Source organism: Gekko japonicus, unplaced genomic scaffold (genome assembly GCF_001447785.1).
Source record: "Gekko japonicus isolate JY-2015 unplaced genomic scaffold, Gekko_japonicus_V1.1 scaffold2968, whole genome shotgun sequence".
Lineage (NCBI taxonomy): Eukaryota > Metazoa > Chordata > Lepidosauria > Squamata > Gekkonidae > Gekko > Gekko japonicus.
Genome location: NW_015162563.1, coordinates 125,065 through 150,519, shown reverse-complemented (window position 1 = coordinate 150,519; position 25,455 = coordinate 125,065). Strand labels below are relative to the sequence as shown.

At 54.7% G+C, this 25,455-nt stretch overlaps 1 protein-coding gene across 1 annotated transcript in view; it reads left to right on the top strand.

The window, feature by feature from the left end:
* The window catches only part of RBBP6 (retinoblastoma binding protein 6), a 38,427-nt gene extending 27,345 nt beyond the window's left edge, over positions 1-11,082 (top strand). The window contains exons 11-17 of the mRNA XM_015406395.1: positions 345-631; positions 2,160-2,425; positions 2,530-2,587; positions 3,330-3,704; positions 4,044-4,145; positions 5,061-6,830; positions 9,468-11,082. Coding sequence (XP_015261881.1) covers positions 345-631; positions 2,160-2,425; positions 2,530-2,587; positions 3,330-3,704; positions 4,044-4,145; positions 5,061-6,830; positions 9,468-11,025 — 4,416 coding nt within the window. The 3' untranslated portion in view covers positions 11,026-11,082. The remainder of the gene's footprint in view (positions 1-344; positions 632-2,159; positions 2,426-2,529; positions 2,588-3,329; positions 3,705-4,043; positions 4,146-5,060; positions 6,831-9,467) is intronic.
* The last annotated feature ends 14,373 nt before the right edge of the window (positions 11,083-25,455 follow it).

Below are 25,455 nucleotides of genomic sequence, written 5' to 3'. Positions count from 1 at the left end.
CCAGAAGCCCTCCCCCCTTTTCCCCCCCCCCCCCGGACCAAGAATACAGAGCATCACTTGCCCCAGACAGAGAGTTACTACCTATCCCTTGTGGCTAATAGCCACTGATGGACCTCTGCTCCATATGTTCATCCAATCCCCACTTGAAGCCTTCCATGCTTGTAGCTGCCGCCACCTCCTGTGGCAGTGAACTCCATGTGTTAATCACTCTTTGGGTGAAGAAGGACTTCCTGGTCCCTTATCTCAAACCCCCATGTAGCACACTAACGGTTTCCCAGCGTTTGGGAGTATCTGGTGCTGGACAGGGGACTGTTGGTGGGCTGACCCGTTCCTTTCACTGGCAGGCTGTCAATAACTTCAAGAACGAAACCGGCTACACGAAGCGGCTCCGCAAACCAGCCCCGCTCCCTCGGCCACCGGCTCCGCGGAACGTGCCATCCTTGCCGAGGGCAGGCATGTCCAGACAGCAAGACCCCCTGATGGTTCCGCCTTCGTCAGCTCCGGTCCACGCCGCCGCATCCCTCGCCTTGCCCCTGGCTCCAGTCAACCTGTCTGCCTCCGCTCCTGCTGGTGAGGTCCCAGCACCTGTTTCCATGGCGATTCACCCAGACAAGCCCGAAGGGCCATTCCGGTAAGCCAGCTCACACCGTATAGAAAGACTGCAGCTGTCTGTGTTGGCCCCCACCAAAGGGGCAGTACGAACTAGCAAGAACGCCCCGAAGTAGCGAGCCGGGGTTCCAAGCTCACCAGAATTCTTCAGGACGAAAATGAAGCAGGAAATTCACGCGAGGGGATCGGCAAGGATGTTGCCGGACATGGTTGGCATGTCTGCCGTTGGTATGGTCCGGATGGGGGAGCGGAGGAGGGCCTTGCACAGATTGACTTAGGCACAAAACAGAGTTGCTGTTTCCACCCAGTCCCAATCGTGAGCAAGGGGCAGGGAGGGAGGGAGGGAGCCTCTGGGTCCGGGGTTCAGGCGCAGTGTCATCAGCCGTCCTTCAAAAGGGGTTGTCTGAGTTTAGCAGAGGCATGGGGAGTTACGAGGCCTGTCAGGGCTTCCTAAGGTTCAGCAAGCTGCGTCGTTCCCAAGGCGGCTAGATAAAAACTGAGCTGAGTCTGCCTTCTGATATTTACCAGTCTGGATGTGATGTCAGCATGGGGCTCCGCCCCACGGCATTTTACTCCCCGAGGGGTGAGGCAGGGCACCCTGCACCCCCACCCCTTTGCCTGTGGGTTCGTGCCAGGCGGGCAGGCAGGGCTTCTGGCGAATCGGCAGCACCCAGAGTTGTCTTTGCCCCGACCTGGATGTGCACTGGCCGGCCTGATCTCATCAGACCGCCAGCTAAGCAGGGCCGACCCTCGTTAGCATCTGGATGGGAGACCGCCAAGGAAGTCCGGAGTCGCTACATGGAGGCAGGCGGTGGGAAATCACTTCTGAACGTCTTCTGCCTTGAGCTGTGTTAGCACTACAGAACACAGCTCCCCGATCTGTTTCACCTCAAACCTGGCCTTTATTATAGGGAAGGTTCTTTGTTCTTCTGATCATTTTAGCTGTTTCTCTCTGCCCCCTTCCTGCGTCTTTTTTTTTTGGGGGGGGGGTTGTATGGATTTTATGCTGGGTTGACCGGAAGTGTGCCTGTTACCGCAGACACGGACGTTATATTCTGGGACCGTTGAGCGCTGAATCCTGCTCCTCCTAGAGCAGGGGTGTCAAACAGATCAGGCCCCCGGAGGGCTTCTATCAGGCCCGCGGTGGAACTGACTGTCTTCTGCCGCTTCTTCCAGTTCTGCCGCTGCTGCGTCATCCTAGGTTTGCAGCTTACAGAGACGCACCGCTGAACAGCATACTCAAGACTGCCACAGCACAGACGTCTTGATGCAATAATCCAGAGCAAGAGGTGTCAGTTATCAGACACAAATAAAATATCGCAAGGGTGCTGATGTTTTAAGCATGTTTGCATTTTAAGTTTTAAAAAAACCCCTTTGTGTTTGTGTCCTTTATGAAGTTTCTGTCTCCGCTACCTGGCAGTACATTTTATGACACACACGGCCCGGCCCGACAAGGTCTCATTCATGTCAGATCCGGCCCTTGTAACAAATGACTTCGACACCCCTGTCCTAGCGCTTCCTAACCTTGACTTTTGCCTCTTCCGTGCCAGGGAGGGTGACGGCATCGGCCCCACGGCCGCTCTGGTGCCTGCCTCGGAACACTCAAAGCCGCCTTCCTTGTTGTCCATGAACACTGTGATGGAGGAGAAGGTACGCGCCGTTCCCGGAGTGGAGGCGCCCGGCCCCATGTACCGCAGCGGCGGCGGCCACTCATTCTCTTCCTGTCCTTCCTCCAAGGGCTACCGGGTTCCGGTGCTTGGGCAGGCGGCCTTGGCAGGGCAGCTGGGCCCCCACGGGCACTCCATCCCCTCCATGGGTAAGTGGCGCTGGCGTGGCTCACGGGGGACTCCCGCCTTTGGACGCAGGTGCCCATTTCGGTGTATTCACGGCCCCTCGCTCTTTTCTCCCTCCCTCCCTCAGGTCAGCCACTGAGACCCAACCCGGTTCGTACCGCAGGCAGCCGGTCCGGCTGGGAGCCGTAAGTATGCCTCTGAAATGCATGTCTCTCCTTTCTCCTCGGCAGTAAGTGTAGAGTGCGTGCTAAGAATCCGTTAATGTAGGCGTGGAGGGAGAGGGTAGTTTGGAAGAACGAAAGGAAGCTCCAGCTGCCGCTGCCGCTTTTAAAGTCTGTAAAAGCGTTTTGTGGGCAGCAGGCAGTTAACGGCAGCGGGCAGGAAAGGGGGTTGTCTGGCACGGGGGCAAGGACTGGAGTGGAAAGAGGAGCCCGCCTCAGTCCCAGTGTTGGCAGCAGCACCTCCCGTAGGCAGGGGAAGTGAGAAGCCCAGGTTCCCGCCTTCATCCCCGGCAGAGAGGGCTGTCCCAGGTGGCTCGATGTGTTGGGGACGTCAAGGCTCCAAAGCCCTCCCTGAACTGGAAATGCAGCGGAGGCTCTGACGTCACGCCTTCCGCCAGCGAGAGCAGCAGCTGCACGGGAATGCCGCGTAGAAGAGGTTTGGCCAGTGCTCAGGGCGTTAGGTAACGCTTAGGAGGCCTTGCTGTCGGCAGAAGCCGGCAGCTCATTGGGGAGGGGGCTTGGGGTGTGGCCAGTGCCGCCTGGGCTCCGGGGGAGCAGCGGAGCAGCGTAGAGTGGAGGAGGCCCTGCGGCTGAGGAGGGGCATTTGACTACGAAGGGGCGCACCCAGGGTCCACCTCCCTTCCCTCTCTTGCAATCCGGGGACAAGTGTAACACTCAGTGACAACGTCTTTTTGGGTTTCTTTAGAAGTTCAAACCGAGGACGCCCGCATAGTGACCGCACACAAAGGACCCAGGCCCCAACACTGCCAGCCTCCACCCAAGTGTTTGTGCCCGTGCCGCCTCCTCCGCCCCCCCTGTACCCTCCTCCCCCCCCGCACGCCCTTCCTCTTCCACCGGGGGTGCCTCCGCCACAGTTTCCTCCTCAGTTTCCACCGGGTCAACCTCCACCTGCCGGGTACACGGTCCCCCCTCCGGGATACCCCCCAGCTCCAGCAAACATATCAACACCTTGGGTACCAACACCAGTGCCAACGGCTCACTCAAATGCCATCCCAACGACACAACCACCTCCTCTATCTAGGGAGGAGTTTTACAGAGAGCAACGGAGACTGAAAGAGGAGTAAGTATATACGGCTGTGAACGGAGTTCCGTTATATTTCATTCTTCTGTTTCAGTAGACTGTTGGACTGCCATAAGGGAAAAAATGACATATAACATGAGATTTCAAAAATGTTGATTTTCCACTACCAATCAAAAATAACCCAGATCTTTGCTGCTAACATAACACCTCTAGAAACCCTGCGCTGGCCTTTTTTTTTTTGTGTTCCAGTAGCATGTCCGTGTCTTGTTTGCATGCGGTGTCCCTGTTCAAGATGGTGTGGTTTTTCCTCTGAATGCCGTTGTAAACGATGTCCAGTTGCGTGATATCACATCACCAATCCCTTTGTTATTTTGACAGGGAAAAGAAAAAGTCGAAACTTGATGAGTTTACAAATGATTTTGCTAAGGAACTGATGGAATACAAAAAAATCCAGAAGGAGCGCAGGCGTTCTTATTCCCGGTAATTGGGGGGGTTGGGGATTTTTTTGGGGGGGTGATCACCGTATCTGCGAGGTGGGCGGTGGAGCTTGCAGGTTTGCATGAGGAATATCCCAGATGCATCAAGTGCCCCTTTTCTAGGGAGGGGGAAAGCCGCAGGGCCTGAAAATTTGAAGCAGTGCTTCCCCTTGGAGTAGACAGTTAGGGGCTTGATGCCATCAGAGCATAAGCTGGCTTGGTGCATTCCTATGCACTGCACATGGCATGGGGCTGACGTAGGATCCATAAATGCAGAGCGCATAGTTCAGCTGTGGTGCCAAGTGCTGCTGTCCAGATAAAATCTCTCCTCACTGACAGTGTTACTTTGGAGGGCTGAATAGCTGGGGCCTTTTAGGATTCCAGGCAGTTGGCTTTCCTTAGCTTTCTAGGGGGTGCATGTTGATTCTAAAGCAAAACCTAAAGAACTGCATGGCTCGCTTTCCCCATAGTCTCTTGGCAGATGGTCTTCCGAACGTTCTGGGAGTCCCAAGAGCTATTTGTGACCTGCCGTTCGGGGAAGAGAGCGGGGTGGGAACTGCCTTTGAGCCCGCATCAGCCCCGAGGCGGGTGCCCGGAAAACGCTCCCTCTAAGCTGTGGGGTCTCGTGAGTAAAAATTCAACTTTGTGAGCCACTGGCATTAAAGTTGTGAGCGAGCGATTTGGCCGCTGCATAAATTAGTCTGCTCTGGAGCCAAGACAAAAAACTGTGAGCTGGAGGCTAAAAAACTGTGGGCTGGCTCACACTCACTCAGCTTAGAGGGAAAACGGCAGCTGTGCGTATTCTCTGGTCTGGCTTCAGCCACGACAGATTGGCCTGGCCATGCCCCTTAACGCATAAGTGAAGCAGCTGAAGTTATACATTTCTGGTAAGCGTGTTCTCCCCACTTTGTCTTTTAAGCTCCAAGTCACCCTACAGCGCGTCTTCGTATTCAAGAAGTTCCTACACGTACTCCAAGTCGCGATCTGGCTCGTCCCGCTCGAGGTCCTACTCCCGGTCGTTCAGCCGCTCCCACTCCCGCTCCTACTCCCGCTCACCCCCCTACCCCCGGAGGGGCAGGGGGAAAAGCCGGAATTACCGTTCCCGATCACGGTCCCACGGATATCACCGGTCCCGGTCCAGGTCTCCACCCTACCGGAGGTACCATTCTCGATCCAGGTCTCCCGCCTACAGGGCCCAGTCCCCCAATAAGCGCCCCGTTCCTCAGCCCGAAGGAGAGAGGGAGTACTTTGGCCGATACCGAGAAGTCCCGGCCTACGACGTGAAAGCATACTATGGGAGGCCCGTGGACCTGAGAGGAGACCTCTTTGAGAAGGACCGAGTCCGTGACTGGGAGTGCTACAGAGACTGGTGCGAGAAATACTACAAGGGCTTCCCGGCTGGGGCCCAGCCCAGGCCTCTGCTGAACAGGGAGAACTTCTCCCCGGAGCGCTTCGGCCCACCGGGACCTCGCCGAGAGAACTCTCCGTATGTTCGGGGGCGCAGAGATGAGTACCCGGGAGGAGGAGGACTCGGCCATCGGAATCGCGGCATTGGCCCCAGCTACTCCGAGAAGCTGCCCGGCCGAGAGGGCCACGGGATGAAAGAAATGGCCAAGCTGAAAGAGAAGGAGCTCGAAAACACCTCAGGAGACGGGAAAGGAAACAAACATAAGAAGCACCGGAAGAGAAGGAAGGGAGAGGAGGGCGAAGGCCCTCTCCCCAGCACGGACTCCTTGGAGGGCTCACGGAAGTCCCGGGACACTGCTGGGGGGGAAGACAGCAAACCCGAGCCCCTCTTCATGCTCCCGAGCAGGGACGACGCCACCCCTGTCCGGGACGAGCCCATGGAAGCCGATTCGGTTGCCTTCAAGCCCACGTCTGACAAGGAGAGGAAAGAGAAGCCAAAGGCAAGAGCCGAGAAGGCCAAGCGCAAAGTGGAGGGCGCGACCACCCCCAAGAAAGACGCAGCGGCAAAGCCGGCGAAAGTAGCCCCGGAGAAGTCGGAGGGAGATCACGAGAAGTCCCCGCGGGCTGAGCTTCCGTCCAAAAAAGCAAAGGAGGAATTGCCCAAGGCGGAGAGCAGCAAGTCATCCTCTCAGAGGGACGAGAAGCCCCTCGGCACCCCACGGAAAGTTCACCTCCGAGCCACGAAAGAACACCCAGAATCCAGGTCAGCCAAGGAGGAGAGAGGCAAGAAGGAGCACCCCAAGGAAGTCAAGGCCGAGAAGCCGCCGCCGAGCAAGGAGGAGAAGGCTAAGAAGCCGGCCGACCGGAGCAAAGCCGTGGAGGCAAAGACCGAGAAGAGGAAAAGGAAGGTCGAGGAGAAGGCAGAGAAGGACCCAGAAGCCGCCGGCGCTGCCACTGCCGCAGTCAAGCCTCCCAAGCCGGAGGTGGTGGAGGTGAAACTCTCGCCCAAGGGCCCGGCGGAGCCCGAGGGAGAAAGGGCGGCCCGGAGCCCCGAGAAGGAGAAGACAGTGTCGCCGGTGGTGCCGGCCAAGAAGATAAAGTTGAACCGAGAGACGGGTAAAAAGATCGTCAGTGCCGAGAGCGTGCCCCCTCCCAAAGACCCCCCAGCGGACAAACCGGAGCCGGCCAACAGCAAAGGGAAGCCCGAGAAGGCCAAAGGGAAGCTGCGGAGGAAGGTGGCGGCAGGGGATGGATCCACCTCCACGCTGGTCGACTACCCCAGGTACAGTCGGGTGGCCAGCAGGCGCCAGAGTCTCTCTCCTCAGGGCGTGTTGGGACCCACCCGTCCCTCGCCCGTGGGGCTGGATCCCCGATCCTGGGGAGCAGCAGGCTTTGCTCTGATCGGAACTCCCATGGAGTCCAAACAGTGCTGGTGGGTGCTTGTCCTTGCAGGGTGGTGTGTGTGTGTCTTTTATTCATGCAACTTATTAGTGATCTTCTGGGGAGGAGAAGGGACTGGGGCCCCTGGTTGGCTCCTGTGGACCGCAAGGCTGCTTGTGGAAGGGGATCGCTCCCACCTTCCCTTTCCTCAGCAGCAGCCCACGATGACCGCCCCCCCTGGAAGCAGAGCCGATGCTGGAGAGTTGGGGAATCTTCATGGACAGTGTGCAGTAAGAGAATCGCAGCTCCAAAGCTCCAAGTACGAAAGAAAAGACAAGCTGTATGCAAGCGCTGTACAGAATCCATACTCAAAACGCATGGGGGGAAAAAACTTTATATAGTGCTGATGTCAAACCCATGTATAAATGGGAAAGATACAAAGAAGAAGGGACAGAGGTCCAAATTCCTGTTTGGATGAAGCCAGTCGAGACGAATTTGTATTCCGGAACACTTCGTCAACCTGCACCTTTTGGGGGACCTCCTTCCCTTCTTCTTTGTTATCATTCTCGTTTATGCATGGTTTGGCATCAGCACTCCATAAGGTTTTTCCCATGTGTTTTGAGCATGGATTCTGTTATCACCTTGCATACAGCTTGTTGTTGTTGTTTTTCCCTTTTGTGTCTGGAGCTGCATGGACAACATGTCCCAGGGAGCTGGAGGGAGGAGGAGGGAGAAGGCGGCAGAATCCTCCCGCACATTGGAACGTCTTCTGGCTGTCAGGAGCGAGAAGCCGCTGTTGCCCTCCTCCCACATTCTGTGGCGTTGGCCCCATGAGCGCACCACCACCACCCCAGTTTGCTAGCATCATCTTTTGGAAAGAGGAGGGGTGGGGAAGATTGGCGAGTGTGTAGGATTGAACTCAGCACGCCCCCCCAGTTCAGTCCTCGGCACCTCTGCTTGGCAGCCCTGGGGACAGTTCCTGCCATCCAGGAGAGAGAGAGAGAGCTCCCGGCAAGGAGCACTAGTAGGTCTGACACTGCTGAGGAGAGCTTCAAAGCTTTCCTTCCACCTCGGATGATCAGTGCTGCTTCTCCTCTCCAACGTGTCCCCCCCCCCGAGTATTGCGGACTCTTTAGGGCTCTTTAGCTTGGAGAAACGACGACTGAGGGGTGACATGATCGAGGCTTATAAGATTATGCATGGGATAGAGCAGGTAGTGAAAGAGGTACTTTTCTCTCTTTCTCACAATACAAGAACTCGTGGGCACTCCATGAAACTGCAGAGCGGTCTTATGTTCTTACTGTGGTGACTCCTAGGGCAAGGATGAGTAACGTGTTTGCTGTGATTCCAGACAGTCTCAGCCAGGGCCCAAGGTCCGACACGTGTCCCTCATCATCTGTGGGTCACACACACATAGCAACATTGTGTGGGTCGATAAGAGGAGGTTGCTAGCAGAGGGGGTTTGCCCTTGGACTGGGAGCTGAGCTGTGTGGCCTCTTGCAGATCTGGTTTCGGTGGGGAACCATTGCCGGAGGCCCATCGCTTCTGTTAACTTCTTCATCAGGTTGTCTTAGAAAGACTGCACAAACACAAGGGTGTCGAACTCATTTGTTATGAGGGCTGGACCTGACATAAATGAGACCTTGTCGGGCCGGGCCATGTGTGTCATAAAATGTAGTGCCAGGCAGTGTTCCCTCTAAGCTGAGCTAGTGTGAGCCAGCTCACAGTTTTTTAGCCTCCGGCTCACATAGTTTTGTCTTAGCTCAGGAAGGAGGGCCCCAGAGCAAACCAATTTATGCAGCAGCCAAATCGCTCGCTCACAACTTTAATGCCCAGGAGCTCACAAAGTAGAATTTTTGCTCACAAGACTCCGCAGCCTAGAGGGAACATTGGTGCCAGGTAGCAGAGATATAAATTTTATAAAGGACAAACAGGGTTTTTTTTAACTCAAAATAAAAACATGTTTAAAACATCAGCTCTGTAAGTTGCACACCTACTTTTGATTTATTGACATTCACCACAGAAATCTCATGCTCAGAGTTCTGAGTCTAGGACCCAGGTTAAAACATGAAATGGCTGAGTGATTAAGAGAGTCTGGTGACGCAAAACTGGAAGCAGGAGATGGCCAGTTCAACTGCGGGCCTGATGGAAACCCCTCTAGGGGCCTGATCCGGCCCCCGTGCCGCATGTTTGACACCCCTGCTCTATAAGAAACTACAATACAGGACAATTTTGAAGGCTGACATTTAGACTATGAGAGGAACAGGATTGTTTTCCTGCAGTGGGAAATTCAGGGCAGCGATCCTTAGGAGGAGGCTCTAAAATAGCCCCCCCCCCCCGGGGGGGGAGGCTCAGCATACGTTTCTTAGGCAGGGGGTGGTATATGACAGATTTCTTTGTCAGTTGAAATGGGGTGGCCCGTGCCGTGGCCTGTGGTCTCGAGCTTTTCAGAAAGGCGCCCGCCCTCCGTGCCAGTTGGTGAGCGCTCTCTGTCTAAGCGGGGCTGCTTCTTGATCCTTGTTCTCCCCTTCCTTCCTAGCACCAGCTCTGCTGGAGGAAGCCCCGTACGGAAGTCAGAGGAGAAGCCGGACACCAAGCGAACCGTCATCAAGACGATGGAGGAGTACAACAATGACATCACGGCCCCCGCGGAGGACGTCATCATCATGATCCAAGTGCCGCAGTCCAAGTGGGACAAAGACGAGTTTGATTCGGAAGAGGAGGAGGAGGAGGAGGCGAAGTCGACACAAGTCCCTTCCGCGGTCGCAAAGCCCACGAGCGTCATAAAGACCGTCGGCCCAAAGCCCCCCGTCAAACAGACTGAGAAGGACCCCGAGCCTTCGGAGAAGAATCAGAAAGCCTTGAAAGAACCCGGGCACGAGAGTGCCTTGCCTGACTCCAAAAGCTCCAAAACTACATTAGTGAACGAGAAAGGGAAAGGCAGGGACCGGGACCCTTCTGCCGCCTCTGACAGAGACTCTTCTGAGAAGAAGAAGAGTGGGGTCCAGCCGGAGAAGGAGCGCCCTGAGCAAGCCACTGCAAAGGGTGGCTCCTCTTCCCACTCTTCCAAAGAGAGCAGATCTTCAGAAAAGCACGACTCTGCCCACGGATCTTCCGCCAGGGACTTCACGCCGACCTGGGACAAGAAGTCCGACCACGACAGCAGCAGAGACCACTCGAACTCAAAGCGGAGAGAGGACAGGAGCGACGTCTCCCGGAAGAAAGCCTCCCCTTCCCGAAGTCGGGAGCCCACCTCTTCTTCGGGACAAAAGAATAAGCCGAGGGACGAGAGACTGGAGCAGGCCAGAAAGGGAGGTGGGGACTACCGGCGGAGCAGCTACAGCCCTCCAAGGGACCGCAGGCCGAGTGACCACAAGTCCACCCATGAGTCCAGGCACCCGGCGGAACACCGCAAATCTCAGGAGAGAGGCTCCGGCAGAGAGAGGGAGAAGCGGCCGTCCTCCGAGACCCGGAGCAATAAAGAGAGGGTGGGTGGAAGCAAGCCCTCGCACAGGCGGTCCTCCCCAGAGACGAGAGAGCCGGGGCCCGTGCCGAGCGAGAAGAGCTCCTCCTCCTCCAAATCAGAGCCCCAGCCGAGCCACTCTTCCCGGCTGTCTTCCGACCCGACGAGGGAAACGGACGAGGCCGCGTTTGTCCCAGACTACAATGAGAGCGACAGCGATAGCGGCGCCTCCGTCCAGGGGTGTGACCTGCCAGGCAGGAGTGCCCGGGACGGGAAGGAGAAGGCCGCCGACAAAGCTCAAGAGCCGGCGCCGGCGGCAGCAGCCGGGCCAGTCGGCCCGCCCGCCAGGAGCAGCCCGAGCGCCAGCCGCAGCCAGAGCCCCTCCGGGAGCCAGGGCCGCAGCAGCAGCGCCAGCTCTGCGGACAGCCAGGACAGCCAGAAGAAGCGGAAGAAGAAGGACAAGAAGAAGCACAAGAAGCACAAAAAGCACAAGAAGCACAAGAAGCACGCGGGCGGCGAGGCCGAGGCGGAGAAGAGCCAAAAACACAAACACAAGAAGAAGAAGTCCAAGAAGAGCAAGGACAAGGAGAAGGAGAAGGAGGACCAAAAAGCCAAGGGGGGTGTGGCTGTCTGAGGGGGACTGGCAGGGAAGGGACGGAGTGCCCCCCCCCCGGCCACCTTGTACATAATGCCACCGGGGGTTTTTGGGAAGTGGGGGGGGGGCAAGGCTGCACTTTCCGGATTGCTGCTGGAGTGGATTTTTACATCCGAGCTTTATAAAGTAAACCTTTTGTACAGACTCGTGACTTGTGACCATGTCATCGGGGGGCGGGGGGGCGGCGTCTGGGAGAAGGGCCTTGGTTTGATTTTATTTTATCCTTTCCTCCGGGGCATCCTTTTTTTTTTTCTTTTTTTTTGAGAGCCACCATTAAAAGTTAGTTTTTGGGTGGAGTTTACTGTACTGTGAAAATTTTCACGTTAAAAAAAAATATTTTTTTTTAATTGCCTGTCGGGGAGAAAAGGAAAAAAAAAAGGAAATGGCTGGTATCGGTTCTAAAATGCCAGCCGAGAGGACTCTTGCAGAGAATGCATTTCAGCCCCACTCTGTTACTTTTTGGATTACAATAAAAAGAAACACCGATTTTCAATAAACCGCAGCTGCCTGTGAGAGATTTCGGGGGGGCCCTTTTAATACAGGGAGCGAGGGCAGGTGGCGGAGAACAGGACAGGCAGGATCCGTTCACTGGGCGGCACGACCCACAAGCAAACAGCCCCAATCCCGTCGTTCTGAGTAGGTCAAGTGTCCCCTGATGGTGAAACCTTATTGATGGAGGTGGGCAGTGTTCCCTCTAAGCTGAGTTAAGTGTGAGCTGGCTCACAGTTTTTTAGCCTCCGGCTCACACATTTTTGTCTCCACTCAGGAAGGCTGGCTCCAGAGCCAACTTAATTTATGCAGCAGCCAAATCGCTGGCTCACAACTTTAATGCCCAGTAGCTTGCAAAAGTAGAATTTTTGCTCACAAGACTCCACAGCTTAGAGCAGTGATGGCGAACCTTTTAGAGACCGAGTGCCCAAACTGCGACCCAAAACCCACTTATTTATCGCAAAGTGCCAACGCGGCAGTTTAACCTGAATACGGAGGTTTTACTTTAGAAAAAACAACTCATACACTAACTTAAGATGATCCAAACAAAGTAAGGGAAGCAATCCCAAATGCTTTGATTGACTTAAAATTATTTGGCAGAGAATTCGACACTTTAATGGTGGTCTGGGTCTGAGTTGTTCTGAGTTGGTCAAGTGTCCCCTGATGGTGAAACCTTATTGATCGAGGTGGGCAGTTTTTCCTCTAAGCTGAGTTAGTGTGAGCTGGCTCACAGTTTTTTAGCCTCCGGCTCACACATTTTTGTCTCCGCTCAGGAAGCCTGGCTCCAGAGCCAACTTAATTTATGCAGCAGCCAAATCGCTGGCTCACAACTTTAATGCCCAGTAGCTTGCAAAAGTAGAATCTTTGCTCACAAGACTCCACAGCTTAGAGCAGTGATGGCGAACCTTTTAGAGACCGAGGGCCCAAACTGTGACCCAAAACCCACTTATTTATCGCAAAGTGCCAACGCGGCAGTTTAACCTGAATGCGGAGGTTTTACTTTAGAAAAAACAACTCATACACTAACTTAAGATGATCCAAACAAAGTAAGGGAAGCGATCCCAAATGCTTTCATTGACTTAAAATTATTTGGCAGAGAATTCGACACTTTAGTGGTGGTCTGGGCCTGGCTGGGGCGATGGCACGCGTGCCCACAGAGAGGGCCATAAGTTTGCCACCACTGGCTTAGAGGGCGCATTGGATGTGGGGGTTGGGGGGGCACAATTTGGGGAGCTCAGAAAGGGCTGTGGCTTGGTTCTTCCATCCTGGGTACGGCTTTAGGAAGGGTGCGTCTTTCCATGCCAGTGTGCGGGTCACACTACCCCGGTCCACAGATCCCGGGCATAGGTAGCTGCCTCTCAGGTGTTCATAGCTGCACCCTGGCCAACCTTAGGTAAAAAAGAAGTTCTCCCCGGGCTAAACTGGAGCAGCAGATCTCTGTGGGTGGAAGGCAGTGTGGCACCGGAAAGGCTTCCTCTCACTCACTCCCTGGCCAAAACTCTCGAAAGCGAGCAGGGAAGGAGGGAGTCCCGTCACTGGGGAAAACGCCTCTGTCCAATCAACGCCTGCTCTCCGAACCCTTGGTTGGGGCGTAACAAGAGTGCAGGCCCCTGAGAGGAGGGCACGTGGGGTCTGGCGTGAGGCAGAAGCTTTGCCAGACCGACTGGGAACAGTGGCCGCCCACAGCACTGCATGTAAGTGGGAAATTGTCCCAGAAGACCACTCATAGAATCATAGAAGGTTAGAGTTGGAAGGGACCTTGCAGGTCATCTGGTCCCACCCCCTGCACTCTGCAGGAGCACAGCCGAAAGACGGTCCGACAACACAGCCGAAAGACGGTCCGACAACACACCCGAAAGATGGCCGTCCAACCTCCGCTTGAAAACGCCCAGCGAAGGAGCACCCGCCACCTCCTGAGGCAGACATCCACTGCTCAACCACTCTTACAGTCAGGAAGTTTCTCCTTATATTTAGCCGGTAACGACTCCCTTGTCATTTCCACCCATTAGATCCAGTCTTGCAATCCGGAGCAAGAGAGAATAGATCCATCTTCTACATGACAGCCCTTCAAATACTTGAAGACTGCAGTCATGTCCCCTCTAAGCCTTCTCTTTCCCAGTCTAAAGATACCCAACTCTTTCAGCTTTTCCTCATAAGACTTGGATTCCAACCCTCTCACCATCCCGGTTGCCCTCTTCTGGACACGTTCGAGCTTGTCAACATCCTGTTCCACTCGAGAAACTTCTAAGAGTGGAGGTGTTTTATTACAAGGCCGAACCGTTCCCCTCACCTGCCCTCGGCTCCAGCCACCTCCGAGTGCTTCTTACCAGTGAAAAGGAATTGCTGTGTTCAGAGGAAGTCTACCCGTCAGATGGTTGCATACAAACCGGAGGGGGGAGGGCTTGTTTGTAAGCTCCCCAAAGGAAACCTTGTCCCATACGGAGAAAGCGGCCACCCACAGGCTGTGGCCAGAGCCAGCTCAACAGAACCAGCCAGAGCAAAACACACCCCTTGAAATGTGACGGCGGAAGCAGGAAACCCATGGGGGGGGGGGGTTGGACTGCTGGACAAGCAGCAGGAGGTGATAGAAGAAAGGAACAAACTCCTTCGAATCGACCCTCCTAGATCACTGATACACCTGCGCTCTGCCCTTCCGTTGCTTCCTGTTAGGGCGTAGAACCCCTTTGGCATCACATCCCTGATCTGGTTTCAGGCAACAAGGTTACTTCTGGGCTAAGGGGGGAGGGGGGGCTTCCTAAGTTAATGCTGCTTTGCCTCCCTCCATTTTGTGTCTTTTCTCTTGCCTGCATCGTCTCTGCCTGCTTGCAAAAGGAGACTTCTGGATCTCATAAATTAAGGGCCGGGGGGGGGACGGGGACGACACCAGTCTTGGATGTTCATCTCGCTTTCAGAATTTCAAGGTCCCCTGGCTGGCGTGAAAAGCCTGTCCCCGCGATCCACCACTGCACATGACACCTGCAGTGTCTTTAGATAGGAACTATCAGTCTGGGGCAAGGGATGCTCTGTCTTCTTGGTGCTGGGGGGGTGGGGCAACCGTGGGAGGGTCTCTAGTGTCCTGGCCCCGCTGGTGGACCTGGTGGCACCTGGTATTTTTGGCCACCGTGTGACAGAGTGTTGGACTGGAGGGGCCATTGGCCTGATCCGACATTGGCTTCTCTTATGTTCTTAACAAGGGCCAGAGTGCATCTGAGTTACCACCCAGTAGGGGTGCCCTGCAACATCAAACCCCAAAAAGTGCTACGTGAGCACCTGGTCACAGGCAGGCAATGAATTAGTAGGCACATAGATGAACAAAACCTATTGAGGCAGACTCAGCCTGGGTTCTGTAAGGGAAGATCTTGTCCCACTGACCTGTTAGTGTCCTTTGAGGGGGTGAACAAACTTGTGGACAAGGGGGACCCAATAAATATTGTTTACCTTGACTTCCAGAAAGCTTTTGATAAAGTTCCTCATCAAAGGCTCCTAAGTAAACTAAAAAATCATGGGATAAAAGGACAAGTCCTTTTATGGATCAAAAACTGGCTAATTAATAGAAAACAGAGAGTGAGTATAAATGGGCAATTTTCTCAGTGGAGGGTGGTAAGCAGTGGGGTACCGCAGGGATCAGTACTTGGTCCACTGCTTTTTAACTTGTTCATTAATGATTTGGAGTTGGGAGTAAGCAGTGAAGTGGCTAAATTTGCGGATGATACGAAGTTGTTCAGGGTGGTGAAAACCAGTGAGGATTGTGAGGCACTCCAAAGGGATCTGTCAAGGATGGGCAAGTGGGCGTCAACATGGCAAATGGGGTTCAATGTGGCCAAGTGCAAGGTGATGCACATAGGAGCCAAAAATCCTAACTATAAATACACATTGATGGGGTCTGAACTGGCAGAGACTGATCAAGAGAGAGATCTTGGAGTTGTAGTAGATAACTCACTAAAAATGTCAAGACAGTGTGTGACTGCAATAAAGAAGGCAAATGCTATGCTGGGGATTATTAGGAAGGGTATTGTAAACAGATCAGCCAATATCATAATGCCCCTATATAAATCAATGGTGAGACCTCATTTGGAATACTGTGTGCAGTTCTGGTCACCACACCTTAAAAAGGATATTATAGCTTTGGAAAAAGTGCAGAAAAGGGCAACTCGAATGATAAAAGGGTTGGAACACTTTCCCTATGAGGAAAGGTTAAAGCGCTTAGGGCTCTTTAGCTTGGAGAAAAGACGACTGAGGGGTGACATGATCGAGGTTTATAAGATTATGCATGGGAAAGAGCAGGTAGAGAAAGAGGTACTTTTCTCCCTTTCTCACAATACAAGAACCCGTGGGCACTCCATGAAATTGCTGAGCGGTCGGGTTAGAACGGATAAAAGGAAGTACTTCTTCACCCAAAGAGTGATTAACACTTGGAATTCACTGCCACAGGAAGTGGTGGCAGCTACAAGCATGGACGGCTTCAAAAGGGAATTAGATAAGCATATGGAGCAGAGGTCCATCAATGGCTATTAGCCACAAGGTATAGCTAGGGGCTCTGGGGCAAGTGATGCTCTGTCTTCTTGGTGCTTGGGGGGGGGGGTCAACAGTGGGAGGGCCCCACTGGTGGACCTCCTGATGGCACCTGGTATTTCTGGCCACTGTGTGACAGAGTGTTGGACTGGATGGGCCTTTGGCCTGATCCAACATTGGCGTCTCATGTTCTTAATGCAAGCATTTTACAGCAGACAGGTAGGAAGTCTGAAGGGGAAAAGTGATTGGGACTCTGCTGACTTTTTAACAGCAGTCTGCGCTGCGAGGTTCTTGGTGGGGTGTCGTCATGAGTCACTAAACAGCAGGACAAGTGTCAGACTAGTGTCTGGGAGGCCCAGGTTCGAATCCCCACTCCTGCCAAGAACCAACTTCAGCTTGGGTGACCTGGGACCAGTCACCTGCTGCCACCTCACCTGCCCCACAGGAGACAGATCAAGATGGGTAGAGCCCTGTGAGTCTGTCTGTGGCAGGAGAAAAGAGCCAGAGTCCAGGAGCATCTGAAAGACTAAATTTGTGGCAAGGGAGGAGCTTTTGGGATTCACCGCTCACTTCTTCAGATAGATCAAGATGGGCAGCCCTGTAAGTCTGTCTGTAGCAGTAGAAAAAAGCAAGAGTCCAGGAGCACCTCACAGATGAGCAAAATGTGTGGCAGGGGAGGAGCTTTTGTGAGTCACCGCTCACTTCTTCAGATACAGCTAGAATGTGACCCTGTCGGTCCTTCTATAAGTCCTATTTTATTTATTTGGATTTGTGTCCCACCCTGCCCTCCGTTGTATCGGAAGCCGTGAGCATTGACTCGGGGAAGCTCGCCACCAATGTTGTTAGGCTTGAAGGTGCTCCTGGACTCTCTTTCCTGCTGCTGCTGCTCACTCACAGGGTCGAGGTGAGGCCGAAATAGAGGCGAGGAGAACGATGGGGGGGGGGGCAGAAAAAGGGGGGGAGGAGAGGGGGGGGGGGGGGGGGGTCCGCCCCATTGGAGAGAAAGGCGGGTAGGAATTAATTAAAATTCAGCAACATGAGGCTCAGGACGTGGGAGGAGGCTCCAAGGCAGTTGTCCGAGCGCTGCCGGCCTCGGCCTGAGTGGCAGACTGCGACCTGGCGACCGCTGGACTACCCCGCCGGGCTGTTGTGTGCCCCCGGCCTCCCCCCAACCTTGGTGGTGGCGCAGGCCGCAGTTTCAACGAATCAGGAAGTCCCGCCTCTAGGTGGAGCTGTCACTCCAGAGGCAGGAAGGTCCCAGCGTCGCCGTCGGCCGGCCGGCCCGATATACTTCCGGTCTCGACTCAGCCATAGAGATGGTGGGAGATAGAGCGGCACCCTGGCGCTCAGTCCTCCGGAGCCGCTGCGAGCCAATGGCGGCTTTCTATTCCGGGCGGTGTTGCCACTCTAGCCTTCCCCCGTTTCTCTATCTCCTTTGCGACATTCTGCGCCCTACGCGCGGCGGCGCTTTACGGCAAGGGGGGTGGGGGAGCTGGGGAGGCGGGGGAGGGGCCGGCCTCTTTTGGGGGGTGTCTCGTGCGGAGGTGTCGGGGTTCTGCATTAGTCTTGCTCAAGACTGTCCTTGCGTCCAACGACGGGCACTTGCTTACACAACCACCCTGGAAGGTAGTCCAGGCGTCCGCCTGGGGGCTCTCTGCTTCTCCAACGCCGTTTTCTCGTTTGCGGCTTCCTCTTCTTGGTTCTCCCTCCTTCTGGCCACATCGTCCCTGTGAGGTAGGCTAGGCTGATAAAAAGTGGCAGCTCTAAGACCGACCAGGAGGATTCATCGTGGCTGAGTTGGGATTCGAACCTGATTCTCCTGGGAGACACCTGGAGATTTTTTTTGGGGGGGGGGTAAATGCCATATTGCCCACCGTCCAAAACCACCATTTTCTCCAGGGGAACTGATCTCTGGTGACTGGATATCCGTTGGGATCCCAGGAGATCTCCAGCCGCCACCTGCAGGCTTGGCAACCCTACCAAGGACTTAGTTTGGTTCTTTAATTGCAGCAATTCTCCAACCAGGCTGTTTGTATTTATTTGGCTGCCTACGTTGCGCATGTAACTTTCCACTGCCCAGGCTTTGCACGTTGCCTCGTTGGGTGCCTCTGAGCATGGGAAGAGTGTGCACCATTAATAAATATACTGCCAGATTTATTGGGGCAGGCTCTCTCACAGACCCCGGAACACAAAAGATTCTGCTGTGGGACTCAGTGACAGGGACCCTTCAGGGTTGGACCAATGACCTGAGGGCTGGACACGATCCTCCACCAGCCAGTGGTTCTCTGCCCCACCCCGCCTAATCCCTCACGGAGCTGGGAAGAACACACCGCCTGGCCAAACTCAGCAAAGGCAGTGCCTGGCCAAGCCTCTTACTTCAACTCCTGAGCTCTGTTGTGGGGTTGTTGAAAAGCGGTCTTTCTTCCAAGCCAAGAACAGTCAGAATTCCTGCATCCTGCCGTACAGGGTTAGTAGCATTGGACTCAATTGCAGGGTTGTTGTTTAGGGGAAAAAACCTTCCCAACCTTGAGCTGTGCTTAGGCAAAGGTAAAGGTTTCCCTTGCCCGAGAGCTAGTCAAATCTGACTCTAGGGTTGCAGTGCTCATCTCCGTTTCCAAGCTGAAGAGCCAGTGCTGTCCGAAGATGTTTCTGTGGTCATGTGGCCGGCATGACTAAATGCCAAGATGCACGGAACGCTGTTACCTTCCCACCGTAGCGGTACCTATTTATCTACTTGCAATTTCTTGTTTTCGAACTGCTAAGTTGGCAGGAGCTGGGGCCAGGGATGGGAGCTGACTCTGTTGCATGGCACTTGGGTCTCAAACTACCGACCTTCCAGTCTGCAGTTCAGTGTCTTAACCACTGAGCCACCTTACATGGAAGTAAATCCCTTGAGCTCAGTGGGACTTCCTTCTCAGCCTTGGAGTGCACTGCTGAGCGTCCTCTTTTGACTGACCTCAGGCTAGGAAAGCAAGGCAGACTCTGTGCAAAATCCACAGGGATTTTCTTCAGCGCAATCCCGTTTGAAAATGATTCCTCTAATTATTGATTAATTTTGCTTCATTTATCATCCATCCCACAGAGACTCGAGGCCGACCACAGTATTATAAAACAGTGTAATGAAGACTGGTTATACATAACAATAAACAGTGCAATAATACCGGGTTACACAATCTGAGAATAATGAAATTTATTTGTTCACCTCATTTATATTATACTAGGAAAAAGGCCCGTTGTGGAGATAAATACAGCGACCTCTAGAAAGAGGCTCTGGGCGGGTACGCCGGCCTTGGACGCTCAGTGTCAATTTGCTGTGGCGACCTCAGCAGGGTATAATGACACTGAGTCCACCATTTTCTCCAGAGGAACTGATCTCTGCTACCTAAAGAACAGTTGTAATTTTGAGTGATCTCCAGCCCTCACCTAGAGATTGGCAACGATGGTTCCTCAGAAGGGAATAGTTGGTTTGTAGGGTGGAGCTGCGGTGGCTCAAGTGGTTAAGACGCTGAACTGCAGGCTGTGGAAGGTCAGTAGTTCAGCAGTTCAAGACCCGGGTGCCACAAGACGGGGAGAGCTCCCGTCTCTAGTTCCAGCTCCTGCCAACCTAGCAGTTCGAAAGCAAGAAATTGCAAGTAGATAAATAGGTACCACTTCGGTGGGAAGGTAACAGCGTTCCGTGCACCTTGGTGTTTAGTCATGCCGGCCACATGACCATGGAAACGTCTTCGGACAGCGCTGGCTCTTCGGCTTTGAAACGGAGATGAGCACCGCAACCCTAGAGTCGGATTCGACTGGCTTTCGAGCAAGGGAACCTTTACTAGGCTGGAGTCTATGGCTTTGTACCTGTCCAAGGTCCCACGCCTCCTGAAACCTCACCTTCTCCAGGCTCCATCCCTCACATCTCCAGGAATTTCCCACCTGGAGTTGGCAACCCTATCTCCTTCCCAGCCGATTATCAACCTACCTTTATTTTCCCCTCACTCTTCAGCTTTCCACCCCCCACACACCTGCAGCCTCTCCCCTCTGAAGCCCTGACTGCTATGTCACATTGGCTGTCATACGGGGGCCACCTCAGCAGCATATAAGGATACAGAGCCCACCATTTTCTCCAGGGGAACTGATCTCTGCCATCTGGAAAGCAGTTGTAATTCTGAGTGATCTCCAGCCCTCACCTGGAGATTGGACACATTTTACTTCAGAAGAGCAAACTGTTTAGAATGTTAGAGGCAAAAGCCAATCAAGTCGCATATGCAAACGTGTGTTCCGAGGCAGAGGCCAATGAGGTTGCATATGCAAATAATCTCTGTGTTCTGACTGGCTATGGGAGGGGAGGGGATTAGCAAAATGTTTAGAATGTTGGAGGCAGGACTCAGGCAAAGCAGCCAGTGGATAGGGAGACCCTCTGAATGACAGATCAGAGAGCGAACTGATTTTGGAGCGTGTGGAATGTTCTAGAGAAGTGCCACCACCATTTGGCTTTTATTTATAAGGGAGATTCTGCCTTTCTCTTCAGTGGGGACCCAGAGCGGCTTACGTCATTCTGTCCTCCATTTTATCCTCCAAACAACCCCGTGAGGGAGGTGAGGCTGAGAGAGAGTGTGACTGGCCCAAGGTCACCCAGCCGGCTTCCAGGGCACGAGCGGGGATTCGAACTTGGGGCTCCCAGATCCTGCTCTGAGGCTTTAAGCACTACACCATGCTGGTCAAATAAGAGCAGTATAATACGTCCAGTCAACAATGCTGGGAGTTGGGGATGGGTGAGAAAAACCGCCTAAAATTTCTCAAAGGCAGTCAAGCAACAGCCCCTCTCCCCCTTATGAAACTGAGCCCTAGAGCCATTTGGCTAGCTTCCGGCCTGTTTGGGGTGTTAGTTCTTTTTGTTGAACTGTGCCAATATAATCCTTCTCAGACTCCATCTAACCTGTAGAGTCTTGACACCAAAAATTCTCCTTTGTGAGCCGCTGGCATTAAAATTCTGAGTGAGCGATGGGGCTACTGCATAAATTACTTTGCTCGGGAGCCATCCTCCCTGAGCTAAGACAAAAGTGTGTGAGCTGGAGGCTACAAAAAACTGTGAGCTAGCTCACGCTGACTCAGCTTAGAGGGAACACTGGGCAAAAGAACTCCCTCCCATCTCGTTGGGCATCTCCAGCCCAAATTTGGCCTGGGCAAGCAGGCTGTGGGAGTGACGGGTTGGTGCGCCGAGCTCCAGGGAAGCTGGACCCCAAGAGCTGCAGGAGCCACAGGTGGTCTCCTTTGAGCCCCCGCCTCAAGGAAGGAGAAGGTGGCTCCGGGATGGGGAGCAAGACGGTTTCCTGGGGAGGAGAAAGAGCAACTTGTGTGGCAGCATTCCGTGCCTTCCTTTGCCCACTGCGGGTGAAAACTGGGCAGGTCTAGGCGGGGCCTCCCTGCCCTACCAAACGGAGCAGTCCTCCGCGGGGAGAAGCCGCTCCGGGCTTCAGCAACCCTGCTGGGGGAGTCAAGGTGCAGCTGAGTCCTGTCCTAGTGGGCTCTTGGTAGGCTTGGCTGCTGCACTCTGGCCCTCTGGGACTTGCTCTTGGCCCAGCGTGAAGACTGACCCTTGTGGCCTGGGGGGGGGGGCATTTGGCCAAGATGGATTGTGAGGCAGAAGATCTGTGTTGTGCGCTTTAGGCTTTAATTGGGGAAAGTGCCTTTGCCCCCCACACGCACACGCACCAAGAATACAGCTTTCTCCCTTCACCACATGCTGTGTTAGACTTTGGGGTGGTTATTCTTTTTTGTGTGCAGATCTCAAGGCAGCAGGCTTCTCCGATGTGATCCAAATCAAGAAGAGGCACCATTAGGGGAGGGGCCCTAGCTCAGCGGCAGAGCCTCTGCTTGGCAGGCAGAAGGTCCCAGGTTCAGTCCCCGGCAGCATCTCCACTTAAAAAGGATCAGGCAGGAGGTGATGGGAAAGACCTCCACCTGAGACCCTGGAGAGCTGTAAAGAGGGGCCGTGGCTCAGTGGCAGAATATCTGCTTGGCAGGCAGAAGGTCCCCAGGTTCAATCCCCAGCAGCATCTCCACTTGAAAAGGATGGGGCAGGAGGTGATGGGAAAGACCTCCACCTGAGACCCTGGACAGCTGTAAAGGGGGGCCGTGGCTCAGTGACAGAGCCTCTGCTTGGCATGCAAAAGGTCCCAGATTCAGTCCCCAGCATCTCCAGTTAAAAGGGAACAGGCAGGAGGCGATGGGAAAGGCCTCCGCTTGAGACCTCGGAGAGCTGTAAAGAGGGGCTGTGGCTCAGTGACAGAGCCTCTGCTTGGCATGCAAAAGGTCCCAGGTTCAGTCCCCAGCAACATCTCCAGTTGAAAAGAACCAGGCAGTGGGTGATGGAAAAGCCCTCCACCTGAGACCCTGAAGAGCTGTAAAGAGGGGCCATGGCTCAGTGGCCGAGACTCTGCTTGGTGTGCAGAAGGTCCCAGGTTCAGTCCCCGGCAGCATCTCCAGTTAAAAAGAACCAAGCGGTGGGTGATGGGAAAGACCTCCGCCTGAGACCCTGGAGACCTGTCAAGAGGGGCTGTGGCTCAGTGGTAGAGACTCTGCTTGGCATGCAGAAGGTCCTAGGTTCAATCCCCAGCACCTCCAGTTAAAAAGGACCAGGCAGTGGGTGATGGGAAAGACTTCCGCCTGAGACCCTGGAGACCTGTCAAGAGGGGCTGTGGCTCAGTGGCAGAGCCTCTGCTTGGCAGTCAGAAGGTTCCAGGTTCAGTCCCCAGCACCTCCAGTTAAAAAGGACCAGGCAGGGGGTGATGGGAAAGACCTCCCCCTGAGACCCTGGAGAGCTGTCAAGAGGGGCTGTGGCTCAGTGGCAGAGCCTCTGCCTGGCATGCAGAAGGTCCCAGGTTCAATCCCCGGTAGCATCTGCAGTTAAAAAGGACCAGGCAGGAGGTGATGGGAAAGACTTCCGCCTGAGACCCTGGAGACCTGTCAAGAGGGGCTGTGGCTCAGTGGCAGAGCCTCTGCTTGGCAGTCAGAAGGTTCCAGGTTCAGTCCCCGGCAGCACCTCCAGTTAAAAAGGACCAGGCAGGGGGTGATGGGAAAAGACCTCTCCCTGAGACCCTGGACAGCTGCTGCCAGTCTGTGTAGACAATACTGACCTTAGATGGACCAAGGGGCAGCTTTGGGTGTATCAGTGAGCAGAGGCAGTTTCCAAAGGGAGGTGCCAGGCTCCTCTGTCGAGCAGTTTGCTCTGGGTGGCGCCCCAATGCCTCTTGTGGTGGTTGAGCATGTCGTGGCAGTGAAGCAGGGGGCCACTGAGACCCAGGAGGCCTCTGGTTTGCCATTTTGCATCTCCCCAACACGCACGTGGAACCGTGCAGAGAATCCCTCCGGAGCCGGCCTCGGCCCCAGGAGTTAAATCTCCCTTGTGCTGCAGAGGGCAGCCGCAGTTTTCCAGCTGCAGCATCAGGCCCTTCTCCGCTCTCCCCGGCCTCCGGATCCTCCGTCTAGGAGAGACCGGACTCCCTGGCAGGGCTTTCCATTTCGCTGAGCCTTTTAATTCCCTCATTACGGGCCTCTCTCCTGCGCTCCTCTTGATTAAGGGGAGGGAAAGAGCGCTTCGTATCTGTCAGCTTGGGAACAGGTGACTCTGCCCAGTGGGGGGTGGGCAGATCTCCCTCCATAGGGCAGGCACGCAAGTGGGCAGTGTTGGCAGACAGGGAGCTGGCCCTTCGTGCTTTCTGGCAAGTGTGTGGGGCGTGGGGGGAGGCTGCAGGTGAGGGGGCCAGAGAGTAGTGGGCTTGCAGGAGCGGGGGTGGGGGGATGGGGGGGGCTTTGTGATAACAGACCCCTTTGTGTCTCCAGCCCTTTCTCGTGCATAGTTGGGGTGCTCTGTCCTTCTGGGGTTCCCTCTTTTGGGGGAGCCACAGATGCCGAGGCGCTAGATGTGTTCCGCACCCACTCTCTCTGGCTGCCGCCGCCGCTCTCAACAGGCGGAGGCGTTTCTCCTCCGGTGTTTGGCCGTCTGTGGCTGACAAACTCGGCCCGCGTCGGCATGTCGACCAGCAGGGCTGCGGTGGGTGTGCCAACCTGGCTTGGGACGACAGCTCTGGTTTCTGCTGCGAATCAGGTCACCGGCGGCCCCAAAGCCTGGCCCGCTCTTTTGCTCACAATGAAAAGGGCAGCAGGCCTGTTAAAAAATGAAACCAGAGAATCACAGCGGTGACCTGCAGAGCTTGAAGGTGGTTGTAGCTCAGTGGCACAGGCTCTGCTTGGCACGCAGAAGGTCCCAGGTGTTCAATCCCCTGCAGCATCTCCAGTTAAAAAGGACCAGGCAGGAGGTGATGGGAAAGACCTCTGCCTGAGACCCTGGAGACCTGTCAAGAGGGGCTGTGGCTCAGTGGCAGAGCCTCTGCTTGGCAGGCAGAAGGTCCCAGGTTCAATCCCCTGCAGCATCTCCAGTTAAACAGGACCAGGCAGGAGGTGATGTGAAAGACCTCCGTCTGAGACCCTGGAGAGCGGTAAAGAGGGGCCGTGGCTCAGTGGCAGAGCCTCTGCTTGGCAGGCAGAAGGTCCCAGGTTCAATCCCCAGCAGCATCTCTAGTTAAAAAGGACCAGGCAGGAGGGCGTGGCTCAGCGGCAGAGCCTCTGCTTGGCAGGCAGAAGGTCCCAGGTTCAATCCCCAGCAGCATCTCCAGTTAAACAGGACCAGGCAGGAGGTGATGTGAAAGACCTCCGCCTGAGACCCTGGAGACCGGTCAAGAGGGGGCGTGGCTCAGCGGCAGAGCCTCTGCTTGGCAGGCAGAAGGTCCCAGGTTCAATCCCCAGCAGCATCTCAAGTTAAAAAGGACCAGGCAGGAGGTGATGGGAAAGACCTCCGCCTGAGACCCTGGAGACCGGTCAAGAGGGGGCGTGGCTCAGCGGCAGAGCCTCTGCTTGGCAGGCAGAAGGTCCCAGGTGCTCAGTCTCCAGAGAAAGACTTCTCTGCCTGAGACCCTGGAGAGCCACTGCCTGTCTGCGGAGACAGTCCTGACCTTGATGGGCCAAAATTTTGATCCGATATAAGGAAGATTCAGGTGCTCATGCCCTGTGGTGACCCAGCAGGTGAAAAAGGGGGGCGTGGCAAACACAGCAAATGGAAAAACCCAGGCTGGTATTTAGCCTCAGGGCAAGGGGTGCTAGAAAGGAGTCCCGCCCCTTGCAGCATTCTTCAGGGTGCTGGAGAGGATGGGGGTGGGGCGTGCGTCCTGGCCTATTGTTAAGGAAATCCCTGAAAGCTGGAAAAGAAGGAGAGGAGGATATAACCCCTTTTTAAAGTCTTGCTTTATATCCCGCCCTTCTCTGCAGGCAGGCTCAGGGCAGGTCATAACCAGAGTTCCCTCTAAGCTGAGTTTAGTGTGAGCGAGCTCACAGTTTCTTAGCCTCCAGCTCACACATTTTTGCCTC